Source organism: Phyllopteryx taeniolatus, chromosome 1 (assembly GCF_024500385.1).
Source record: "Phyllopteryx taeniolatus isolate TA_2022b chromosome 1, UOR_Ptae_1.2, whole genome shotgun sequence".
Taxonomy (NCBI): Eukaryota; Metazoa; Chordata; class Actinopteri; order Syngnathiformes; family Syngnathidae; genus Phyllopteryx; species Phyllopteryx taeniolatus.
The window spans coordinates 40333483-40356703 of record NC_084502.1 but is presented as its reverse complement, the minus strand read 5'-3'; the positions used below and the strand labels follow the sequence as shown (position 1 = coordinate 40356703).

Below are 23221 nucleotides of genomic sequence, written 5' to 3'. Positions count from 1 at the left end.
AAGACTGAAGCGAGCTGGTCCGCGCAGACTTTGAGGCAGGATGGGCACACATGGTCTGGGCATGCCGCTTTGTTATTCTTTTGTTGTTTGAAGATGATGCGTCTCACATCCTGTTCGTGGATGTTTAACGCAGAAGTCAGAGGTGTGATTGTGGTCGGTGGGGCGGCTGTGTGCGTGTGGGCTGTGAAAGTGTCCTTTTCAAATCTGCAGTAGAAGGTATTCAAGTCGTTGGCTCGTGTGATATATTTCTCAGCTTGTTCACCACTATTGCTTCTCTTCCAAGGGGTGGCCGTCCTTGCAAAGATGACTGCACAGTGCAGAAAGCTCGAGGTAAAAATAAACCTAGTCTCAGCTGAAGACTTGCAGCAATCACTGACACATGCCACCATCTCTGTTGACAAATCTACCATATGTCAAACATTAAACAAGAATTGGGTTCATGGTAGAACACCAAGGAGGAAGCTGTTGCTGTCTAAAACAAAACCCATTGATGCACATTTGATGTTTGTTGAAGATCACATGGATGTTCCACAGCACTCCTGGCAAAATACAATATTTTGTGAACAGATGAAACCAAAGTAGTATTCTTTAGGATGAACACACAACACCATGTATGGAGGAAAAATGGCTAAGCACACCACCTTGCCAACTATGAAGCATGGTATGGGCATGCTTTACTACCTCAGGGTCTGTACAACTTGCTATTGTCAATGGAAAAAAGGAATTTACAAGTTTATCAAGATATTTTGCAGAACTTGAGGCCATCTGTCCAACAGTTGAAGTTCAAGAGAGGATGGGTTTTGCAAGAGGACAATGATCCAAAACACAGATGCAAATAAACAACAGAATGGCTTGAAAAGAAAAGACATGTTCTGCAGTGGGTCCAAGTCTTGACCTCAAAACGAATGAGATGCTGTAGCATTACTTCAAGAGGGCTATTCACACCAGACATCCCAGTTTTGTAAAGAGGAATTGTCCAAAATTCATCCTGATCGTTGTGCACATCTGATCTGCAACTACAGGAAACGTTTGGGTTCAAGTGAGGTTATTGTTGCCAAGAGGGTCCACCACCTCACTGTCCTGTGAATGTGTATGCTATCTTCAACAACAAATGAAAACATAATTGTTAGTGAGGTATTTGTTTAAACAGTTTGTTTATTCTTGTGATTTAGATGAAGATCAGACCACATTTTATCACCAGATTATGCAGAAGTTTAACCATACTTTTTACTGTACATACGGTGTTGGCCCACACTGGCATCTTGCGTCATACCTGGAAATGGTTGTTTTTGTTGCGAACGAAATGTGATGCAACTTGACATTGTTGATTGGCCACTATATTTGAGATGCCGTTCTCCTGCGATTCAAATTTAGAGTGGGAGGGAAACTAGTGGCCGACATTCTGCCACTCATGAAAACTAGTGGCTGGGGTTCTGTGGCGTTCGGCCACGTTGCTGGGTGTGCGGCGAGCCCAGGTTTCGATCATCACCTCCATTTTAAATTTAACAATTGGTGAGTTTATATGCTTACATTTTTTAACAAATGTTCAGCACATTTTTGGATAACAAAAACAACAGATCTTATTTATTCACATGACTGTTTTCATACAAATGTTTATATTTAAAACATTGCATCGTATTGTAGAATTTTTCAAAGTTAAAGCAGAAAAAAAATGACTTTTGACAAGAAGTCCATAATAACAGTAATTAGGGGAGGAAAAAACAAGTCAACTACTTTTCACACGGATCCTGACTTGTTTCCAGCTCTAATGAGGGTCTTTTTAACCCCTTACATGACATCATTAAGAGGAGGATCTCTGTTTTTGATGAAATCTGCATTTAATACCAAAGACATGTTCTAGCTGAATTAAAATGAAAAAGACCCCAAGTTGTTTGTAAGTGTTGTTCAGGCAAAGATAGTCTCTTCTCGCCTCTTCTTGGTCAAGATGGTTCCAGGTTTGTGCTGTGCATCCGGGTGGTTAGCCAACTCTGGCGGGCAGGTGGACACGGGGCTCTCGAGGATGGCTTGCTTCAAGTCATAGAACACAGCCGAGTCCTCCTTGGTGAGGAAGGTCATGGCCACGCCGCTCTTACCAGCACGACCCGTACGACCAATACGATGGATGTAATCTGGGAGAAATAATCGATGGAATGTTTATCCAGTGATACAAAACACCCAAAAACTTATATAAAGCCAACTACAATGGCACTCTCGAGCACAGTCCAGTCACAAAAGTGGAAAGTGCTTCCATTTGTTAGTTGGAAAGCCATTTCCTAGTCAATGGAAGATGATTATGATGTCACAAATGGACTGTGGTGCATTTTTCCATTAACACCATAGTGACTCGAACAGCAAAGAATGACCCTTACAGACGCTTTCTGGGTCTCAACAGCAAGTCAAAAATAAAATGTTGGTTTTGGAATCACCCCCACGCCCCCTCCACATCAGTACTTTTCATATATTTAGCCTTACTTGATGTTACTTTGCAGTTACAGTTTATGAACTTTTATTTCTGAAATTTGTTGTTTCTCAGTTTGTGCCTTATCTATTTTGCGCACTTTTGATACCGCTGTAATGGACATGGAAAAAAGATTACATATATTTCAGCCTGTAAAAAACATGGTTTGCCTTCAGTAAAACAAACAAGGTGCTTACCCTCAATGTTCTTGGCCATGTCGTAGTTAAGTACCATGGACACGTCTTGGATGTCAATACCACGACCAGCCACATCGGTGGCCACTAGAATGTCTTTGGCACCTGCCTTGAGGTTGGAGAGTGCAAACTCTCTCTGTTCCTGACCTTTGCCACCATGCAGTGTGCAAGCGTTGTACTGTGAAGCGAGATTGTAACAACTCAGTTACTATGAACTGCAACGTAGTCATACTTACAGATGAAACGGTGTAATTTAATAATTTACTATCACCACCATCATGATCAAGATTATAATATTGAAAGAATTTTTTTTTTTTTTTACATCACACACACGCTGAAAAAACAATGAAACACTGAATACAAAAAATCTGCACATATGATTTACTTTTTCACATTTGAAATTGTAAATAGTAAATACAAGAGAAATTTCACACGCCAGACCCAAACATTTACTGAATGATTAAAATGACTGATATATTTAATAGTAGTGGTATTCTATTAAAAAAATATTTATAGGGTTTCTTCTTAACAGTTCTCATTTTAATCAAATAAAAATATTTCAGGTAATAAACTGTTTTACATTTTAATTAGATTGGAATAAGAATTCAGTCTAGTACATATGCAGATTACTGCCATTTTAATATATTTTTTATTTTTATATATGATAGGATTTCATCAGATTTGATTTGAGCTGACTCACAAGTCTCTAACTCCCACATTCAATTCAAAAAATATTGATATTGAATGAGCTTTTTAAGTTACTCACAGGCTCAAGTCACTGATACCTGTACTTACTCAAATATCTAATTCTCAATACACCCCCCCCCCCCCCCCCCCCCTTAGTATTGGAATGAATGGACACAGACTCCGGTTGTGGTTTTCTCCGTTTTTAAGGGTTAATAATCCACAATGACTTACGCCCATTTTCTCCAAGGATTTAGCCAGCACGTCGCAGCCCTTCTTCTGGTTGACAAAGATAATGATGGGGGGCTCGAAACCATGCGCCAACACCTCCAGCAGCTTCTTCCTGCACCACACAAATCACACGCCGCCGCAAGTGTTGGAAAACTCTTTGAGCAGCAAATGCAATGCGGAATGTTTACGCCACGAGTCTCACCTCTTCTCTCCCTCAGACATGAGCAGCACCTTCTGTTCGACTCTCTCGTGAGGTTTGCCCGCAGACCCGATGTACACCACGGCGGCACGTCTCAGGTAGCTCCTCGCCAGTCTCTCCACAGCTGGAGGCATGGTTGCCGTGAACATAACCGTCTGCAAAGCAGTTAACAACCAAACAATAAATGGAACACAAATGGAGAGTGCAAACGGAAACAATGGACAATGACATACTTGTCTGTATTTATGTTTCCCAGACTCAAAGTTCATGGTCATTTTCTCAGGGTCCTCGGCTTCTTCTGTGTCAGGTTTCTGATTGGTCACTGGGATGTACTCCAGAATCTTTTGAACGTCGGGCTCGAAGCCCATATCAATCATACGATCGGCTTCGTCAAGGACCACATAAGTGCAGCGGCCCAGGACCAGGTAGCGATTCTCCAGTACGTCGATCAGACGACCGGGAGTGGCGATAACAATCTGTTGGAACAGGTGATGTGTTGTACAAGTTCCTCGACACTCATTAAGTCTCGTTAGCTAAGTGTTACCCTTTTATCTCCTCCTTTTCAACACCCCATGTTAAACTAAAGACAGTGGGACATTGATTTACAAGTATAATTTGTTCCATGCCAAGCTTGTGACTTAATTTACTCTTATAGTAAATCTATATTCCCCATTGAATCAATAAAAAAAATAATAATAATAATTTAGGGGAGTTATAGGAGGAGAAAACTAACATTGTATTGTAAAATATAAAAGCATAACAAAAGAGAAAGAAAACTGGTTTTACAAAATGTAATTAAGTCTCTCATGCACACGCACACACACGCACGCACACACACACGTGTTGATGTTTTTCTAGTGAGTGATGTCAGGAGCCTGGAGTCAGTTGGGTTAGGGTTAGTTTGTGTGTTAACGTCTGTTCCATGTTCTTTGTTTGTGTGTTTACGTTTTTTCCTTTTGTGTTTGTATGTTTGGCTGTTTATCCCATTCAATAAACTGCTAAAATTAAATCTATGAGTGCCAGCGGCATCTCACCTCACAGCCCATCCTGAGACGAAAGCCCTGGTCCTCTCTGGAGATTCCTCCAATAACAGCCACAGTGCGGATGCCGAGTGGTTTACCAAACTTAATAGTTTCCTCCTCGATCTGCTGCGCCAACTCACGAGTCGGGGCCAGGATCACAGCATAAGGACCCTGGTCAGAGTCCTCGATCCTGCACCGATAAGGGCCACGGATGGATGTGAGTCATATGGAGGAAGACAACAAACCAACATGCTTACATGTCACATCACTCCAGCTTACATGGTATCTATTACCTGTCAATTTTTGGAAGGGTAGTGATCCAGACGAGCAGCGGGATGAGGAAAGCAGCCGTTTTACCACTACCCGTCTCGGCCACACCGATGATGTCACGGTTCTGTAAGCCAATAGGAATGGCCTGCCTCTGAATAGGGGTTGGATCCTGGATGTTAAGAAGAGAAAAAAAATGTTATTGGTAAAAAACAAACAAACAAACAAACAAACAAAAAACACACAGAACATGCTCAGACCTCAGCATGCAGTGGAAAAGTGGCATGAATACAAAGCAGTACGACTCTGTACAAGTACAGACCCACAGAAATTAAACACGCAACAAGTGGCACATAAGTCTGTATTTCAGTGTTGGCTGACCTTGTAACCACATTTGTCAATGACCTCCAGGATGTGTGCTGGCAGCTGGTACTCCTTCCAGTTCCTGATGGGGTTCGGGATCTTTCCTCCCTTTGTGGTGATGCTGTAGTCCTCACGGAAGATTCTCCAGTCTCTGTCAGTCATCTCATCCAGCTTCTTCTGAGACCAGTGCCTGTCGTCCCAGCGTTGCTTGGCTTCTTTCTTGCGCATCTTCTTCAGTCTCGTCCTGAGAGCAGTGACGAGCGCAGGCGGCACAGTGCACACACAGAGAGTAAGCTGGGGCAAATGGCTTGGTGGTGGATCATTCAAAAATCTATACTCACTCTTCTTGCTCCTTCTCCTCCATTGTGCGCCTTTTCTCCATCAGGTCACCATAGAAACGTGATTGCTCTCTTTTCTGCTGCTTGAGGTCTATGCCGGCGATGAAACCACGTCCATACAGCTGCACCGAGTGTTTTTCTTTGTATCTGTGACAACATCTCATTGATCACGTTGTTCTGAATGAATGATGGCGTTCGTGAATGGAGCTTTTGCGCCACATTATGGGATTTGTAGTTTCATATCACATGGGATATCACAATATCATAGTCCATTCATCCATCCATTTTCTGAGCCGCTTATCATCACTAGGGTCGCGGGCGTGCTGGAGCCTATCCCAGCTGTCATCGGGCAGGAGGCGGGGTACACCCTGAACTGGTTGCCAGCCAATCGCAGGGCACATAGAAACAAACAACCATTTGCACTCACAATCATGCCTACGGGCAATTTAGAGTCTCCAATTAATGCATGTTTTTGGGATGTGGGAGGAAACCGGAGCGCCCGGAGAAAACCCACGCAGGCACGGGGAGAACATGCAAACTCCACACAGGCAGGGCCGGGGATTGAACCCAGGTCCTCAGAACTGTGAGGCTGACGCTCTAACCAGTCGGCCACCGTGCCGCCACAATATCATAGTGTACTACAAAATCAGAGGTGGTGTTTTCCAGCATGTTTTGCTGTATTCAAAATGATCACATACAGATTTTCATTGTCCCTGTAAAAGTGACAATAACATTGTATTCTATTCTACCATGCCTCTTTAATGTGTTATTTTGTATGGGGAGAGATAGGTCTCCAAATTATTTCCACGTGTTGTTCAAATCCACAAATATATCCGCGATTTACAAGTTTTTCAAATCCACAAATATATCCGTGATTCACACGTTTTTCAAATCCACAAATACTTCCGCAATGTACACGTTTTTTAATGATGTGTGTGCATTTGTCATGACTTATCATTTGTAAATATTCAATTTTGCTTGTGAATTGTTGAAGGTGCGTTTGTGGATCAGCGGGCATGTGTTTTGTTTTTTTATTGCAATTATAACGGCCGTCAATTATGCGCAGATTTTTGCTATTCGTAGGCCGGCCCCATCTCTTTCCCCCACAAATAGTGAGGGTCCACTGTATTTGATAATGCCCTTATTTATGCTCGCTGCATTGGGCCAGTTGCTCGCGATAGATCATATAGTCAACAGGTTGGATATAATAATAAACAGGGGTTGATGTGGCCTCCATTAGCCATATACACGTGGACAAAATTGTTGGTAACCCTCAGTTAATTAAAGGAAAACCGACAGTGGTCCCAGAAATAATTGGTTATGAAAATTAATCAATGAAAATCAGACATTGCTTTTGAATTGTGGTTCAACAATTTTTTTCAAAAAACAAATTTCTTTCAAAAATCCTTGAAAACATTTTTAGTACAACAGCGTTTTTTGAATTTCAGTCCGGTTTCAGGCCAGACCACTCTACGGAAACGGCCCTTGAAAAGTGACGAATGATCTTTTAGTAGCTATGGATTGCGACACCTCCTCAATACTATTATTACTCAACCTCAGCGCTGCCTTTGATACCGTTGATCACAACATACTACTAGATTGCCTCGAAACGCGTATCAGTATTACAGGTCGAGCACTTTTATGGTTTACTCCGAGAGCCAGAAAGAAGTCAGCAGGTTTTCAAGCAATTTCTATTCAGGCTACAGTACTCTGGAATGCAAACCCGCGGTTATTAGAGCTGCTACCTCAGTAGAAATCTTTAAATCCCGATTTAAGACTTATTTCTACTCTTTGGCATTTAGTTAAAGTACATGTAGGCCTGTTTTACTACCACTTGTTCTATCTCCCCCCCACCCCTTGTCTCCTGCTCGGAGAGAGGCTAAGGGCTAGGTGATGAGACTTCTGAGGCTGTTGCTGTTTCGGTTCTGCACCGACCAACTGGGACAAGCTCTGAGGTGGACCACTTCCCTCTGTATTGTTGCCATGGAGGATTCTGCTCCGACCGACCGGGCCAGGTCGTGAGGAAGAACCACTTTCCACTTTCCCGAAGGAGTCTACCTGCAGCGCCTTTTCTCTTTAAATGTACTCTTATGTCACCTTAATGAACATTGTACAGCATCTTGGCATCGTAATGAACATTGTACAGCACCAGACTATGTGATAAATGTACTTGACATCCATTGCTGCCTGGTCACCCACCTCCCCCCTCATTGGTCCCTTCTCAAGGTTTCTTTTTACCCCAAATGTGATTTTTTTTCCCTTGCCCGATTGGGGAGTTTAGATTAGGGATTGCCAACTGTGGGCCTCTGAAGACCTTTGAGACTATTTTGTGATTAAGGGCTATACAAATAACCTTGACATGAAACAGGCCTGGAGAAAATTGAGAGTACCCTTAAATTATGTGAAAATATGAATAATTATATAAATAATATTCTGTTGGACAACCTTTTCAAGAAATCACTACAATCAAATCATTTGTATAACTTTCAATAAAACTTCTGCAACTCTTAGCAGATATTTTGACCAAATTGACACAAACTGCTCCAGTTGTCTCTCAGGTTTGATGGGTGCTTTCGCCAGCTTTTCAGCTTCTTCCACAGATGTTCAACAGGATTTAGATCAGGGCTCATAGAAGGCCACTTCAGAATAGTCCAATGTTTTGCTCTTACCCGTTCTTGTGCGTTTTGGGTCATTATCCTATTGCAAGACCCAATGACCTGCGACTAAGACCAAGCTTTCTGACACTGGGCAGCACATTTCTCTTTAGAATACCTTGATAGCATTGAGATTTCACTGTACCCTGCACAGATGCAGCAAAGCAAACCGAGAACATAATAGATCCTCCTCCAGGTTTCACCGTAGGGACAGTGTTCTTTTCTTGGTATACTATATTTTTGCATCTGTGAAGAGAGCTGATGTGCCGTGCCAAGAAGGTCCAGTTTTGTCTCGTCTGTCCATAGGACATCCTTCCAGAAGCTTTATGGCTTGTCAACATGCAGTTTGGGAAATGTTTATTTTTAACAGTGATGTGTTCCTTGGTTGTCTCCCATTAAGTCCACTAAAATAATTCTGTTAAACCACAATCCAAAAGCAAGGGCTATTTTTCATTGGTTAATTTTATTTTTTTATTTTTTATTTCTTTCTTCTTACTTATGTCAGATTCAAGTTATTTCTGTGACCACTGTGGGGTTTTCTTTCATTAACAGAGGGGTACCGACAATTTTGTCCACGTGTGTATATGTCCTCCTGGAATGATACTATGTGTGAATTTTACTTACATGGGGTTGTAGTCGACTGACGTGTCTTCAGAAGCATCCCACTCAAAAACAAATTTCCTGTCATTCAGGTGACGTGTTCGCCGGCGTTTCTTCGTCCCACCCAAGTAACGTTCCTGTAAGGTTAAAAATGTATTGAGGCTCCCACTGCAGGTCTAATTTCCTAACTCTGATTTAGAGCCTACAGTCGATTTCATTTTATTATTTACGTGGCTTTGTCTATTCAGATTTACATTTCAAATGACACATCCGATAGGATTGCATCTACACTGACTGAACCCGTGAAATAAATTGTATGCGCAGACATCGATAATGTAATCAATGACAAGTGTCTCACAGGGCAAGAGCAACACTGGTAAAACCCCGCTATTTGTGGGGGTGGGGAACAAGCCCTGCCGCAAATTACAATTAGTAACTGACGTCCCCCTTAAAAATGTTTATGATTGCAGAATGTACAGAATACAATGATTTGCAAAACCTGTTCAACCCTATATTCGATTGAATACACTAAAAAGACAACATAATGTTCAAACTGATGAAATCTGATTTTTTTTTTGGTGCAAATATTCATTCATTTTGAACTTGATGCCTGCAACTCGTTCCAAAAAAGCTGAGACAGGGGCATGTTTACCAGGGGCATGTGGTCAATCACCTTTCCTTTTAATAACACTTAAGCGCTTGGGAACTCAGAACATTAAATGTTGAAGCTTTGTAGGTTGAATTATTTCCCATTTCCCCTTGCTTGATGTACAACTTCATTTGCTCGCCCATCAGGGGTCTCCCGTTGTCGTATTTTCATCCATCCATCCATCGATCCATCCATTCATTTTCTTCCGCTTACCCAAAGTTGGGTCGCGGGGGCAGTAGCTTTAGCAGGGAGGCCCAGACTTCCCTCTCCCCAGCCACTTCCTCCAGCCCGCCCGGGGGGATCCCGAGCCGTTCCCAGGCCAGCCAAGAGACGTAGTCTCTCCAGCGTGTCTGGATCTCCTCCCGGTGGGAAATCCGATGCCCAAGCCACCTCATCTGGCTCCTCTCAAATTGGAGGAGCAGCAGCTCTACTCTGAGCCCCTCACTGATGACCCAGCTTCTCACCCTCTCTCTAAGGGAGAGCCCGGACACCCTGCGGAGGTAACTCATTTCGGCCGCTTGTAACCGCGATCTTGTTTTCGGTCACGACCCACAGCTCGTGACCATAGGTGAGGCTAGGTAAATTGAGAGCTTCGCTTTTCGGCTTAGCTCCTTCTTCACCACAACAGACCGATACAAAGTCTGCATGTCTGCAGACGCTGCACCAATCCGCCTGTCAATCAATATTGAGGCCACCAAAGCGGACCTCCTCTATGACTCGGCTGCGCCTAGAAATTCTGTCCATAAAAGTTATGAACAGAATCGGTGACAAAGGGCAGCCTTGGTGGAGTCCAACCCTCATTGGAAATGATGACTTACTGCCAGCAATGCAGACCAAACTCTGACACTGGTCGTACAGGGACCAAACAGCCTGTATCAGCGGATTTAGTACCCCATACTCCCGAAGCATGCACGTGTCTTGCTAAAAAAGGGCAAAGATGTTCCTGAAAAAGACGTTGCCTGGATGGCAGCATGCTGTATGTTGCTCCAAAACCTGTATGTACCTTTCAGCGTTAATGTTGCTTTCACAGATGTCAAAGTTAGCCACTAACACATCCCCTTACTATCACAGATGCTGGCTTTTGAAGTTTGAATCCAGATGGTCCTTTTGCTCTTTAGGCTGGAGGACACGATATCCATGATTTCCAAAAACAATTTGAAATGTGGACTTGTCAGACCACAACGCACTTTTACACTATGCGTCAGTCCATCCCAGATGAGCTCGGGCCCAGAGAAGCCAGCGGTCTTTCTGGGTGTTGTTGATACAGTGCCGTGAAAAAGTATTTTCCCCCTTCTCAAATTATTATTATTATTTTTTTTTTGCATAGTTTTCCCCACTTCACTGTTTAAGATCAGCAATCAAATGAAAATATTAGACAAAGATAAACCATGTAAACTAAATAAAATGCAATTCTTAAACTGTGATTATTTAGGCGGCACGGTGGCCAACTGATTAGAGCGTCAGCCTCACAGTTCAATCCCCGGCCCCGCCTGTGTGGAGTTTGCATGTTCTCCCTGTGCCTGCGTGGGTTTTCTCCGGGCACTCCGGTTTCCTCCCACATCCCAAAAAACATGCATTAATTGGAGACTCTAAATTACCCGTAGGTGTGACTGTGAGTGCGACTGGTTGTTTGTTTGTATGTGTCCGGCGATTGGCTGGCAACCAGTTCAGGGTGTACCCCGCCTCCTGCCCGATGACAGCTGGGATAGGCTCCAGCACGCCCGCGACCCTAACATGGATTTAGTTTTATCATGAGTGTCCAAAAATGCCCCCTCTGACAGCTACTTCTGTTTGACACAGTTTTGTATCCACTTTGTCCATATTTGGCTAAGACCGCCCCCTTTCCTCTGATTGGCTGCCTCTGTGTAGAAGACCCACTTGTGAGTAGATTAGAACTGGGGCTAACATTCCGGTTCTCCCGGATTCGTACAAATTCCAAACATTCGGTTCCCAGTTTTGATGCCTCCAGTCCGCTAACCCCGAAGAAGTGGCGAAAACCAACGAAGTACCGGCGAAGAGCAACAAAGAAGAACACGCACGAAGACGTGCTTATGCCCATCGGCAGCGACGAACAAAGGTGTGTCTTACCTATGTTAAAATAAATGCAACACTTGGATTAAGATTATTTCACGAGTAAAAGTCTGACTCGCTCCCTCCCACTCCGAGCCTCAGACTACAGTCAAGTCAATTGGGTGACTGAAACAATAAAATACGTCTATGCCAAAATTGAGGCAGCTAATGAGTTAAACAGTGGGTTGCACTCTTACACTGATGGTTTTTAGCGTTTATTTATTGTCTTCAAACCAACGTAAGCGCTGATGACAGACAACAATAAAATATAAATTACTTCACCATACTGGAAAGAAAGTAGAAAGAGTCACATTACAAGCTTAACATTGAGCTAAAACTTCAAAAGGTCAAACTAGCAACTTTATATCACAATGAATTGGGACAAAATTCACAAAAACGTTGTCTCGCAATATCACAAACACTAACTTTGTGTCTCATCGGTGGATAGGTAAAGGAATCAACGTTTTACAGAGCATTTGGTTCCACCAATTACTCTTTTTCTTGCGTCTCGTTTTGCTTTCATTTTTGCCGGTGTCGTGTGAAGTTATTTTTTGTGTCAAAATATTGACTTCCTTCAAAATATAAGGTTACATGCTTAAAACAGGACATCAAGTTACAACTTGCACATATAAACCCTTTGACGTAATAAAACAGTCACAAATAAAAAAATTAACAATGCTATATTTAACTTTTATCTGAAATAATAATAATTAATGAATATTACTGTATTTCACGACCATAATGCGCACCGTATTAAAAGGTGCAGTCTCAGTTACGGGGTCTATTTTCTGTATTTAACACATACATAAGGCAATACATAGTATTATTGGGCACAGGCATGGTAAAACATACGCTAGCTTAAAACATACGATAGCATGCATGCACGCTAAAACAATGTTTTTAAAAAGGCAGCGGGAGCAAAAGTGAGTTCGGTTGTACTTTATTGAAGTATTTAACAATGTACTCACGTTATTTTTGGATTAATCCTCATCCACAAATCCATCAAAGTCCTCATCTACTGTATCCGAAATGAACAGCTGTGCAAGTTCTCAATCAAACACGCCAGGTTCCCTCTCGTCATTGTCAGAGTCCTCAGAAATGATGCCGGCTTTTACGAAAGGTCGAACAACAGTGTAAGCAGACATGTTAGCCCAAGCATCCACAATCCATTCACAAATTGTGGCGTAACTCGCCCGGCGCTGCCTCCTAGTCTTAGTAAAACTGTGTTCGCCATCTGTCATCCATCGCTTCCACGCCGCTCGCAACTTCACTTTGAACGCCCCGTTTACACCGTTGTCCAGCGGTTGGAGTTCCTTAGTCAAGCCTCCCGGAATGATGGCAAGCTTCTGCACTTGCTGCTCATAGCAGAGTTATTGCACTCAGTCGAATGGTGACTTGAGACGCTTCTCCCGGATGTTCTTTGCTCATTAATCCATTGCTCGAGTTGGTCTTCCAACTCGGGTCAGCTCGCCTAGTTTCCGCGGAAACTTAGGTTCGTCTTCTTGACTTGGCGAAGCTCGTTTTCCTGCTTCCTCCACTTGCGATCCATGGATTCGTTGATCTTGAATTCTCTTGCGGCGATGTCATGTCTCTTCGTAGGTGCCATTTTCGGGGGTCCTTAGCCAAACCGATGCACATACCGGTGCTATATACCTACTGGGGGCGTGCCTTTAGTGTCCTCTGTCACGCGCACCCTTCCCCCTTTAGCGTCCGCATGCTGTGCTCAGTCACGTCCACCTTCCTCTATAAAAGCAGCGTGTCGGCAGGAAATGCTCCCAGTCAGTCAAGTGGAGCGCTCATTAAAGTCGGCCAAGTTCTCCAACAAACACGCCGGGTTCCCTCTTGTCATTGTCAGAGTCAGTCTGATGCTGGCTTTCGCGAAAGCTCGGACAGTCAAAGCAGATACCTTAGCCAGTCAAAGCAGATACCTTAGCCCAAGCATCCACAATCCATTCACATATGGTGGCGTAACTCGCCCAGCGTTGCCTCCCAGTCTTAGTGAAGCTGTGTTCGCCATCTGTCATCCATTGCTCACGCCAGCTTTTCCTTGTAATCCGCCAGAAGTTGCTGCGCCACGGTAGTCCTTGCCCGGATGGATGAATGGCGCGTTTCATTAAAAAAAAGCACCAAGACGGACCTCCTTGAAAATGTTCGATTTTCTTCTGCAAGCGTTATTGCCCTCAGTCTGACAGCTTGCAGTTTAAACAGTGCTTCGCAAGCGTGTCTCTTCATAGGTGCCATTTTCGGGGGTCCTTAGCCAAACCAATGTTGTTTTGCACAATGCACACCCCAGCGCTATATACCTACTGGGGGCGTGGCTTTAGCGTCTTCCTTCACGCGCACCCTTCCCCCTTTATGTCCGCATGCTGTCCTCAGCCACGTCCGCTTTTCCTTTGTATAAGCAGCGTGTCGGCAGGAAATGCTCCCAGTCTGTCAAGTGGAGCGCTCATCACACAACAACATTTATAGATGTTGGAACTCGGTGCACACATAAGGCATTATAAGGCGCCCCGTCCATTTTGGAGAATATTTAAGACTTTTAAGAGCGCCTTATGGTCGTGAAAATACGGTAAGTCAATTGCGTTAGTTCCACACACATTGCCTTTTAGTTCATAGGTTTGATATTGATACTGCTTATGAAGAACGCTAAGTCAAATGTTCATTTTAGTTCATGCTGCAGGTTGCTAAGAAATTGGATATTCATAATTTAAACACCCTTTATTTAAATCATGCAAACTTTTTAGACCCAGCCCCCTAAAAGAATCGGAATTGAGAACCGTTTGGAACCGGAATCGAAATGAGGATCCGGAATCGTTTAAATTCAAAGGATGCCCAACCCTACTTGTGAGAGCACGCTGGCACGGGAGCGGAAAGGAAAGGTGGAGATCTTCCCTAGTGCTATAGATAAGGTCAAGATTTCAGTCCTCTCGGCAGAAAAATGTCTGGAACATAGGAATGCGTGGATGACTTGAATTCATCTATTCAAAGCTACCTGGCCCTGTGGGAAAAAGTAAATGCCTCCCTTAGTAAATCATGAATTAACTGTGGCTAATCACATTTTTGGGAAAGTTGAGTTCATTTTCAATGACCACATCCCAGCCTGATTACCTCCAGAGTTTCTCGATCAAGAAATCACTTAAATAGAACCTTTCTGACAAAATGAAGTTGCCCAAAAGATCTCAAAAAGCTACAACAAAATGCCACGATCCAAATAAATTCAAGAACAGATGAGAAAGAAAGTAACTGACATCTATCAGTCTGCAAAGGTTTACAATGCCAGTTCTCAAGCTTTAGAATTCCAGCAAACAATTATCCTCAAATGGAGAAAACATGGAACAGCGGTGAACCTTCCCAGGAGTGGCCGGCCAACAAAAATCACCCCAAGAGCACAGCGACGACTCATCCAGGAGGTCACAAAGGAACCCAGGACAACATCTAAAGAACAGTAGGCCTCCCTTGCCTCAGTTAAGCTTGATGTTCATGACTCAACAATAAGGAAGAGACTGGGGGAAAATGGCATCCATGGCAGAGTTCCAAGGCGAAAACCACTACTGACCAAAAAGAATATAAAGGCTTGCCTTACTTTTGCCACAAAAAAAACAAAAAAAAAAAACATGAATAATTCCCAAGACTTGGGATAATATTCTATGGATTGAAGAGAAAAAAGTTGAACTTTTTGGAAGGTGTCTATCTTGTTAATGTCTTGTCAATTCTGCTCTTGACCAGAAAATCCTGAAGGAGAATGTTCGGCCGTGAATTTGTGACCTCAAGCTGAAGCGCACTTGGGTTCTGCAGCAGCACAACAATCTCAAACACACCAGCAAGTCAACTCCTTGCCCACGACAGACTCAGAAGGAGAAATTTGTTTACCATGGTTGGTTTTACGCACCCCGAAGTGCAAGAAGATTAAGTAAGTAACTAAGTACATTATCTCTTTAGGACGCAGATTGTGTCTGGAATGCATCACTGAGTTAAACAGGCGTTCACTGTATTGAGAACTGTGTAGTTTCACTACCTAGCAGGGAAGCTGAAAAATTAAAGTTCCATTATCCCTTCAACTAATAGATACAAACTGAAGATGGTGCCTTTTTTTCTTTCCCAATGTTGAATTCTAAAGTACTGTTATGAACACATACACACAGGCATACACAAAAATGAATTCAATATGTCAGCTATGGACATAAAACTGAAATGCTAAATGCTGCAGTTAACCATAAAGGACAACACATTCTACATAACAAATTCCCAACCTTGATGGCCTGGAGTTCTTTGCCTTTGTCTTTTTCCTCTCTAATCTTTTGCCGCCCGTCGTCGTCTTCGTTCCCGTTGTTTTCTCGTTCCATCCGCTCACGTCGTTCCCGTCTCTCCCTTTCTTGTGGATCCTCTGCAACACACGTCACCGATTAGCACTGCCACCTCCACAGATGCAATAAACTACAGAGTGAACCAGATGATGACACACCGAGCATTTTCCGTCCAATGTCTTGAAAAACCCTTCTCTTCTTCCTCTCCTCCTCCATCATCCTCCTCCTCTCCTCAGTCTCTTGCTCCCGCCGCTTCAGAGCCTCTGCCTCTCGCTCTGCTTTTGACAAGAACTTTGGCTGAAATAAGGAGAAAGGTGTAAAGACGTAAGAAAGAAATGCACTGTGGGCCTATAACTTCAACTATGTTTGTACGGTGACCTTGAGTGGCTTGAAAGGCGCCTATAAATAAAATGAATTAATTTTATTTAAGGCAAAAGGGCAAGTGTTCCTCAGAGAACTTCTTACCTTTGCCTCTGCTTCTTCCTCTGCCTTCTTCTTTGCGAGAAGCTCCTCCAAAGACAATGGCTGTACCTGAAAAGAGGGAACACAGGTTTAACTCTGAAAAAGGTTACAGCATAAAATCCTCAGCCAGACCCCACCTTCTCTTTTTTCTTTTTGTCATCTTCTTCTTCCTCTGTTTTTATGTCCTTCTCATTCTTTAGCTTGGCATCCTTTGACTTGGGTGAGAGACTCCTTTGGGAAAGGCGAAAAAACAGCATTGTAAGGTACTTAACCTCATGTTTTATTGTACAGATTTTTGTGGGGGCTCATTTCGGAATCTACCTATCCATTTTCTACACCGTTTATTCTCACGAGTGTCGCGGGTGAGCTGGAGCCTATCCCAGCTGACTTTGGGAAAGAGGCATGGTACACCCTGGACTGGGCACCCATTCACACTTACGTCCACATCAAAGGACAATTCAGAGTCTTCAACAGAGCTATATCTGTGGCTATGGCAGTGGCGTGTAAAGTTCTGCTGATGCCCGGGGGCGCACAGGAGGGGGTGCGATCGATGCACAGCCGCTGTTGATGCCCCATAAACACGACTGTACACACTGAAAGCCGATCGTCATAGTGTGTGTGTGTGGGGGGGGGGGGGGGGGTCTTGGATGCCGCCCTCCGGGTGGATGCCCGGGGACCACCCCATTTTGCACGCCACTGGTCTATGGATTAACTCGCTTTTACGAATTCTTAAATCAGTTTAATCGGATCTCAAAAGTTTCAACTCAGCACCCTATTTTGCAAACAAACAAATAACATAACTGATAGATTGAATGGGATAGTTTATGCAGGGACAATAGTTTAGATTCCTTTTTTATGAATGTACTTGGATAGATGTCTTCTCTTGCATGCTATTTATATAGCATATTATTTATATTCACTATTGTCACTAAAATGATGGGAACGATGGGGAAATCATTGGACAAAAAGGTTATTTTATATCACAAATATTTATTATCCATAATAATATACTTTTAACCTGACCCCGTTTTCAGATGACATCTCAAGTGATGTATGTATTCATTTCTGGTTCAGAGTGTCTTGTGAGGCCGTGAATTGTTTTACATTTATACCTCCTGACACTTAATTGGCTTGTTATTTTATTGTTCAAACTTGGTTCCTCTCTGCTATAACGCAGTTCCAGCCAGACAGTGTACTGTATCACCCAATCACTTATTTCAGTGTTTTGCAACTTCATGCCATGACACCTTAGCAATTCGCATCATGCTTTTCCATCTTTGCCTACCCAATCCTCGCCCTCCCTTCGTGATAACGATAACATGGTAAGAAGTCCAGTTTATTTATTCTAGACTTTACACCCATCTGATCGACTTGATCGGTATCGGCCGATAATTAGCATTTTATGCTGATTGGCTTTCATGTCATAATTCGCCGATCTGATCAATCTGCAAAAGACATTTACTCCATGTCGCCATCGTGTACAGCATACTTGAATCCAAAAGCTACTTTATTTTTAGCCTTGTCGCGTATCTTTTGACGTACTACTGTAAATATCTGACAGCCAATAAAGCTATTTTTTTTTTTAAAACATGTCGGCGGTGTGGGACAGACAACACGTCTGAGACCGACAACACGTAACGCGTGGATCAGACTACAAGACAAATTTGGTCTTTCACAATTGCACTATGTCAGACTAATGCAATAAATTTATTCCGATACCACCGCATCCCGTCTTTACCTTGTCAACTCAAACGCGACCGGATACACTTGTTAGCATGGCGACGACATCGTGACGTATTACGAGAACAAAATGGGGGAAAATGTGTGTTCACATTCTTTTAAAATACTTATAAAAGCAAACGCCCGAAGCAGACACGCCCTCTCTCTCTTTCTCTCAATATAGTGTTTATTTCATCGACTTCCTTTACAACCCCAATTCCAATGAAGTTGGGACGTTGTGTTAAACATAAATAAAAAAAGAATACAATGATTTGCAAATCATGTTCAACCTATATTTAATTGAATACACTACAAAGACAAGGTAATTAATGTTCAAACTGATAAACTTGATTGTTTTTAGCAAATAATCATTAACTTAGATGGCTAATTTTATGGCTGCAACACATTCCAAAAAAGCTGGGTCAGGGTCATGTTTACCACTGTGTTACATCACCTTTTCTTTTAACAACATTCAATAAACGTTTGGGAACTGAGGGCACTAATTGTTGAAGCTTTGTAGGTGGAATTCTTTCCCATTCTTGCTTGATGTACAGCTTCAGCTGTTCAACAGTCCGGGGTCTCCGTTGTCGTATTTTACGCTTCATAATATGCCACACATTTTCAATGGGAGACAGGTCTGGACTGCAGGCAGGCCGGACTAGTACCCCCACTCTTTTACTACGAAGCCACGCTGTTGTAACACGTGCAGAATGTGGTTTGGCATTGTCTTGCTGAAGTAAGCAGGGGCGTCCATGAAAAAGACGTTGCTTGTGATGGCAGCATATGTTTCTCCAAAACCTGTATGTACCTTTCAGCATTAATGGTGCCTTCACAGATGTGTAAGTTACCCATGCAATTGGCACTAACACAGCCCCATACCATCACAGATGCTGGGTTTTGAACTTTGCGTCCATAACAGTCCAGATGGTTCTTTTCCTCTTTGGCCCGGAGGACACGACATCCACAATTTCCAAAAACAATTTGAAATGTGGACTCATCGGACCACAGAACACTTTTCGACTTTTCATCAGTCCATCTTATATGAGCTCGGGCCCAGAGAAGCCGGCGGCGTTTCTGGGTGTTGTTGATAAATGGCTTTTGCTTTGCATAGTAGAGTTTCAGGTTGCACTTACGGATGTAGCGCCGAACTGTATTTACTGACATTGGTTTTCTGAAGTGTTCCTGAGCCCATGTGGTGATATCCTTTACACATTGATGTCAGTTTTTGATGCAGTGCCACCTGAGGGATCGAAGGTCACGGGCATTCAATGTTGGTTTTCGGCCTTGCCGCTTACATCCAGATTCTCTGAACCTTTTGGTGATATTATGGACCGTAGATGATGAAATCCCTAAATACTTTGCAATTTTACACTGAGGAACATTGTCCTTAAACTTTTCGACTATTTTCTCACGCACTTGTTCACAAAGAGGTGAACCTCCCCCCATCTTTGCTTGTGAATGACTGAGCAATTCAGGGAAGCTCCTTTTATACCCAATCATGGCATCCACCTGTTCCCAATTAGCCTGTTCATCTGTGGGATGTTCCAAACAGGTGTTTGATGAGCATTCCTCAACTTTCTCAGTCTTTTTTGCCACCTGTCCCAGCTTTTTTGGAATGTGTTGCAGCCATAAAATTCAAAGTTAATGATTATTTGCTAAAAACAAGAAAATTTATCAGTTTGAACAATAAATATCTTGTCTTTGTAGTGTATTCAATTAAATATAGGTTGAACATGATTTGCAAATCATTGTATTCTGTTTTTATTTATGTTTAACACAATGTCCCAACTTCATTGGAATTGGGGTTGTATAAAATTTTCATCACGGTGGCCAGACACAGTGCCGTAATGGCCGGTAATGTCGGATGCTACATTCCCCCCTCCCCCCCACACCCAATTTCCATAACAATCGGTATTAAGGCCGTAACGTGTCAGTGTTCAGTGATTTCCGTTATAGCCCACAAACACGCACACATTCCAGCCAGCACCTACTACCTGCCCCCAAGTGTGGGAGGTGGACCCCCCCAAACCAGGCAGGGATGAAAACCCCACAGCACACAGGGGACCATCCGGCTCCCCCACAAGAAGAGGCAACTGCAGCGGGATGCAAGGAACGGAGGGAAGACGAGGAAGCCCCGGAGGCTGACTTTGAACTACCAACCCCAGAACTCTGAGGTGGATGTGCTAACCACTATATCATCGTGCCATCTCATTCCTTTATAGCACTGCACAATAAAAGTTAGACGAAAACTGTGGTTGCATGGTCACAATGCCTGTTATTTTACTTCAGAATCTTCAGAAGTGCTTAGCTCAAGTAAAAGTGAAACCAAAATACTATAGTATCATCAAAAATATTTAATTTCCCAAAATTGTACATAAAAGTGTCGATGTACCTGGAGCGCCTGCTGCGGTCCTTATCACGCCGATGGCTGTCTCGGTCCTTACGGCTTCTGTCTCGTTCCTTGTCTCTGTCACGTTCCTTGTCCCTGTCTTTTATGCGGCGGTCTCTACAGTCACAATACAAGTCAAGAGAGGAGACAAGTTGAACTTGAACCACACCCATGCGCAAGATGTGTGCGTTCTCGAGGGCGTTTTTAGGGTTGAGTTACCTTTCTACAGATTTAGAGCGATTGCGTTCCCGAGATCTACGCCGTTTGCGTGTTGGTGATGGCTTCCGGTCTCTTTCCCGTGAACGGCTGCGTTTACTATCTCTGTCTTTGGTCCCTAAAGAGTCAGCATCTTTCTTCTCTGAGGAATCGGCTGCCATCTGAAAGCATAAAGATAAGATGTAGATGATTGAGCATTTTGTCTTCATATGAACATATATTTGACAAGGTTCCTTAATATCAAACAGCCTTTACCAAACAAAAACAAAACAAAGAGAACAAGGAGTCAAGTATGGATTAGGTACAGATTATATCAAAAATATATTGGATCGTGACAAGCACAACGGTTGCAATTCTCTCGCGTTATGACAAACAAAAAACACTTCATACCATACATGGAGCACTAACATCATATACAGTGTCAATTGTATCTTAATCTTCTAAATGTTAATATTAATCTTTAATCCTGTGTGACCAGTCCATCGTGAACTACAAGGAGAAAACACCTTCCGGCAATATATGTTGTATGTATGTTACTAATTCCAGAGCACATCTGCCTCACAGTTCTGAGGTCCCAGGTTCAAATCTGGCATTTCTGTTTGGAGTTTTCGTATTCTCCCCTCCCTGCATGGGTTTTCTCCGGGTATTCCGGTTTGCCCCCACATTCCAAAAACATGCATGGAAGGGTAAATAAAGACTGTAAATTGTCAGTAAGTGTTGATGTGAGTGTGAATGTTTTTTGTCAATATGCCTACTGTATATGACCTGTAATTGACTGGCGCCCAGGGTGTACCTCGCCTCTTGCCCAAAGTCAGTCGAGATGGGCACCAGTACACCTGCGACATTAGTGAGGATAAGATGTTAAGAAAATGGATGGATACTAAATCCAGACTGCCATTTTCTTTCAAATTTTTTTTGTGCCAGATTTTGGGCACATGGATTTAGCGGACGACTACCAAAATCTAATTTTCTCTCTGTTTCGCGCAAGGTAATACTTGTTCTTTTCACATTACATTGTTGGGAAATACCTTTATCAGCTCATTTTCCTGTGGCTCTGACAAATATGAACATCTTCCTCAATTTTGGTGTTGAAAATTTCATGTTCATAGGATTCAAAGATGATAGAAAACTATGTGGTGGTGATTCACTATTATTGCTCTTGTTTTCTGTGAAGTTGGAAGTAAATTTGACGATGCGCTTGCTCTTAAATTTGTCCCCAAAAATAAGATGGGCCGAGCAGACAAACAACAACAACAACAACAACAACAAACAATAAGAAACATCCAGGCATTTTTCTAAAATCTCAAAGAGTCAAGGTTTCGGTCATACATTTCCTGATTTACAATGATTTCTGGGCCCTTTGCGACATAAAAATTGGCATAAAATCCTTAATCACTTCTTACAAATTAGGACTCCTTTTAATCGTGTATCACTTCACTATCCAATAAAATCGTCTATTTTGATGTACAGCTATTTTGGAAATGTGAGTATCATACCCGTCTTATTGATTGTGGATTTTATACATGCATCTTACTTTCAATATCGCACTTAAAAGAGGCCTCAGAAAGGTAGAACACAAACAAACACAGAACAAGTTCTCTATTAAACTGCTGTCTCATTTGCACATTGTGAAAATATACTTTAGCCGAGACTGCAGTGTGTAGAGCAAATATCACTTGAGTAAGCGAACACCTAAGCAACGGGCGAATTCTGCATCATAAACTGCACAGATGTTTGGGACTACTTTACATTCAAGTCGAGTGTTAAAATTAATATTTTCAATTTACCGTGATCCCGTCTAAACAAAACACGATGAATGTACGCTTCAAGCAGACGCCATACCACTCGACACAAGAAGAGGCGAAAAAAATTGTGGGAATTGTAGTACTGAAGGACCACAGTGTGCGTTATAACCTCAATTTAAAACTACATTTCCCTGCAAGAAGAATCTGCCTCAGGGCCATTTTTATGGACAGCTAAATGCCTTTTCAAAACTAAGGTCCTCAGCCTCCTCCTCTTCCTCCCGCTCAAGCACCATAGATATGTATCGGTAAATGCGCATTTAAGCTGCGTGACGACAGCAAAGCTAAGGGAGGTCAAAATTGTCAGCGCATTCCATGTGTGTGGACAGCAGGAAAACCACAAGGATGCAGATACATTGTGCTGCATACGGTTGCGGAAAACGCCGTATAATTACAAGCCAACCGGAAGTCACTTTTACATCTAACAAATATATTCTAAGCTTTTTTTAATGCTGTGTATTGATAACATACGCTTTAGTGTTGATAAAACAGTAATTTTCATGAAAATAATAAGCAAATTACGACTTAATTTCAGTATCCATGCATTGCCTTCTATGGGAACAACGACCTCCCCAACATGGCCGCTACGTAGATTTGCCG

The 23221-nt window shown here is 42.7% G+C and overlaps 1 protein-coding gene across 1 annotated transcript; it reads right to left on the bottom strand.

Moving 5' to 3' along the window:
* Positions 1-1137: 1137 nt before the first annotated feature.
* ddx23 (DEAD (Asp-Glu-Ala-Asp) box polypeptide 23) lies at positions 1138-22765 on the bottom strand. Its single transcript, XM_061795323.1, has 17 exons — positions 22607-22765; positions 20823-20980; positions 20607-20720; positions 16633-16726; positions 16499-16564; positions 16192-16330; positions 15980-16113; positions 9035-9147; positions 5760-5903; positions 5437-5662; positions 5082-5227; positions 4801-4978; positions 4000-4242; positions 3770-3921; positions 3571-3679; positions 2656-2830; positions 1138-2129 (listed from the first exon to the last, which is right to left on the bottom strand). Exons 2-17 carry the CDS (start codon positions 20978-20980, stop codon positions 1906-1908), a joined length of 2415 nt encoding a protein of 804 aa, XP_061651307.1. The 5' UTR covers positions 22607-22765; the 3' UTR covers positions 1138-1905.
* Positions 22766-23221: the final 456 nt, after the last annotated feature.

Bases quoted from the DNA above. Each gene is read 5' to 3' on its own strand.
- ddx23 (XM_061795323.1), bottom strand. From the start codon at position 20,980: ATGGCAGCCGATTCCTCAGAGAAGAAAGATGCTGACTCTTTAGGGACC. The intron at 9,148-15,979 runs GTTGGGAATTTG...TTAACCTTACAG, and splicing joins AAGAACTCCAGGCCATCAAG to GAACGTTACTTGGGTGGGAC. The intron at 4,243-4,800 runs GTGAGATGCCGC...CTGTTCCAACAG, and splicing joins GTCTCAGGATGGGCTGTGAG to ATTGTTATCGCCACTCCCGG.